The following is a 2,481-nucleotide window of genomic DNA, read 5'->3' on the forward strand; positions in this document are numbered from 1 at the left end:
AATTTGATCATCATTGATGAGAATGATAGGAGTCTACCGATTGTTTTCTCTATGCGCGAAGTTTGTCCTACCGGCAGACTTTATCGTAGAAAGCACTAAATCAAATCGAACTGGAAACTGAATCAACAAGATCGGAACAGTCACCACTCAGAAGACCTAATGAAGACACTGAATCAAACCTGATTAAAAATTGAATTAATAGAACATGAACAATCACCACTCAAAGATTTCAATGTAAAGATGCCAGTGTAGAAGCCAGAAAGAAGAAAGGGTGAAGAGTGCCATTTTGATAGTCGTATTTAGAACAACCAAAATAATTAAATTCTTCGCATTCAAACAGATCGGATTGCTTCGTGTTTTTTTCTAGAAAACGCGGCCTCATAAAGCCCAACTAACAATTGGAACGCATAATTGTTTTTCGATCCAACAGTTCCACCTTTTTCTGGATTGAATTTTTCAAGCGTCTCAAATTTAGGAATTTATATCTTTCATTGGACATCGCTTTGAAGAATTAAACTGAGATGAATTAATGCTACCTTCCCAAATTTCCAGAAATATCTTAAACTTTTTTACAACTTTTTTATTGATTAGCCAAGCTATACCACGTCCTTATCAAATCTGTTACAGACATAAAGCATCTCTTACTGGAATTATTAACCCAAATTCATAAAATCTACACTGACCACTAAATATGAAATTCTTTCTATTATACCAAAGGATCAGTAGATACCTTTGAGAATCAAACGTCTTCTCAAAACACCATCTTTTGTAAATCCAGACTTCTCTAAAACCCTTTGAGACCCCACATTCTCCACATCAACCAATGCTTCGACTCTCTCTAAATCCTCGAAGTCTCTGAAAATTGTTCCCAGCATCGTCTTCACTGCCTTTGTTACAATCCCCTTTCCCCAGTACTGCCAAGCCAGTACGTATCCTAGCCCACCACGGCACCGGTCGTCCCCTTTATAGGGTGTCACCTATTAATAATTAAAATTAATATTTGTTAAATAAGGTGTAAATTATCTTAATTTGTGTAATCCAATAGAGATTGTTTGGTAAAAGAGAATGACTTAAATTTTAAGTAGGACTAAGGAGTTGTTCGGTAAACCTGAATTAACAAATGTGCTAAGAATGTAAGGTAAGGTGATAAGTAGGGTTAATTAAAAAGCAATAGCGTCTTAAGAATATGATCAAGAGAGACTTAAGTTTAGGAATTCAGGCAAAAAGAACAAAACTTAATCCTTACTAACATAGGCGGAGGCATGTAGACTGAATGAGGATCAATTGACTCTATTTTTGTAAAAAATATTTTGTGTTTATGTATAATTTTTAAAAAAAATTAGAGTAAAATATCATGCATACTTAAATTGACTCTCATTCTAAGTATGAAAATTTTATACAATTGATTTTCATTCCCGTTTAATCCCATCACAGTGACAACTAAAAAATTCGGGTTCGGCAGGGTCAAAAATTTGTGATTCAGAAATAATTCGGATATAATTCGAGAATGATTCAGAATTATTTAGATCAAAGATCCTAGTTCCACAGTGGAGCAAAAAAAAATGAAAAAAAAATGTTATGGAAAAAGTTCGAAAATAATTCGTATAATTCGGAAAACAATCGTAAAATTCGCGAATTTACGAATAATTCGGTTAAAGTTTAGTCAACCGAATAATTCGGCGCTCGGTTGGTCATCACAAAAAGAACAAATTATTTGTGAATAATTCGCGAATCTTGTGACTATGATCCCGGAGTCATTGTCGAACAGCACCACCAAAATGATAAGAGTTAGCCACAGCCAGAGGTGACTGATTGCTTTAGATATTCAGAGAGAAATCAAGTTGTAGCTGTCCCTAGCTAGTTAGAAATTATATATCATCTAATCTCCAGTTTAAACAGCAACGAACCAACCATTTGTTCTTGTATCTGGATTTTCTAAAGAAAGGTCAACATGAGTACGTTTAATCGGAAATTGTAGTTAATCTGACCTTGAATTCAAACAATAAAGGAGCCATCTGTTTGTTCTTAAAATGTCAACAGGGCAATAAGTATCACCGCCCCTCTAATTTATAATCTCTAATAAAACCAGCTAAATTAGACAATTGGAAAGCTCAAAGTAAAGAAAATGTCAGAAGCAGTTTGAGCAAATACAAAATACCGAGATAGCTCCGACCGGGTGGCCGCAGTAGCAGATGGCACGCATCCAGGGGCGGGGCAACATATTGCTTTTCATGTGATTGAGGAATTCTTCTTTGCTGGTGAAAGTGTCCCAGTGGAGCCATGTGTTGACCCGGTCGTCAGAGGCCCACACGTAGAAGTCATCCAAGTCAGCCAGGTCGATTGGCCGGAGTGTCACCTCGGTATCCATTCTCTTTTGTCAAGGCTCTCCTCTGGGGCTGTCAGTTTTTTTTTTTTGGAAGTGAGATGGTGAGATTTACCTACTCTGTTGAAACTTGAAAACTTGAAACGGAGGAGGATTAT

At 36.3% G+C, this 2,481-nt stretch overlaps 1 protein-coding gene across 1 annotated transcript; it reads right to left on the minus strand.

Moving 5' to 3' along the window:
• Positions 1 to 686: 686 nt before the first annotated feature.
• On the minus strand, positions 687 to 2,481 carry LOC144574191 (uncharacterized). Its single transcript, XM_078324079.1, has 2 exons — positions 2,159 to 2,481; positions 687 to 977 (listed from the first exon to the last, which is right to left on the minus strand). The coding sequence occupies exons 1-2, from the start codon at positions 2,366 to 2,368 to the stop codon at positions 720 to 722; spliced, it is 468 nt and encodes a 155-aa protein (XP_078180205.1). The 5' UTR covers positions 2,369 to 2,481; the 3' UTR covers positions 687 to 719.

This window comes from Carex rostrata, chromosome 22, assembly GCF_964058835.1.
Source record: "Carex rostrata chromosome 22, lpCarRost1.2, whole genome shotgun sequence".
NCBI classification, from domain to species: Eukaryota; Viridiplantae; Streptophyta; class Magnoliopsida; order Poales; family Cyperaceae; genus Carex; species Carex rostrata.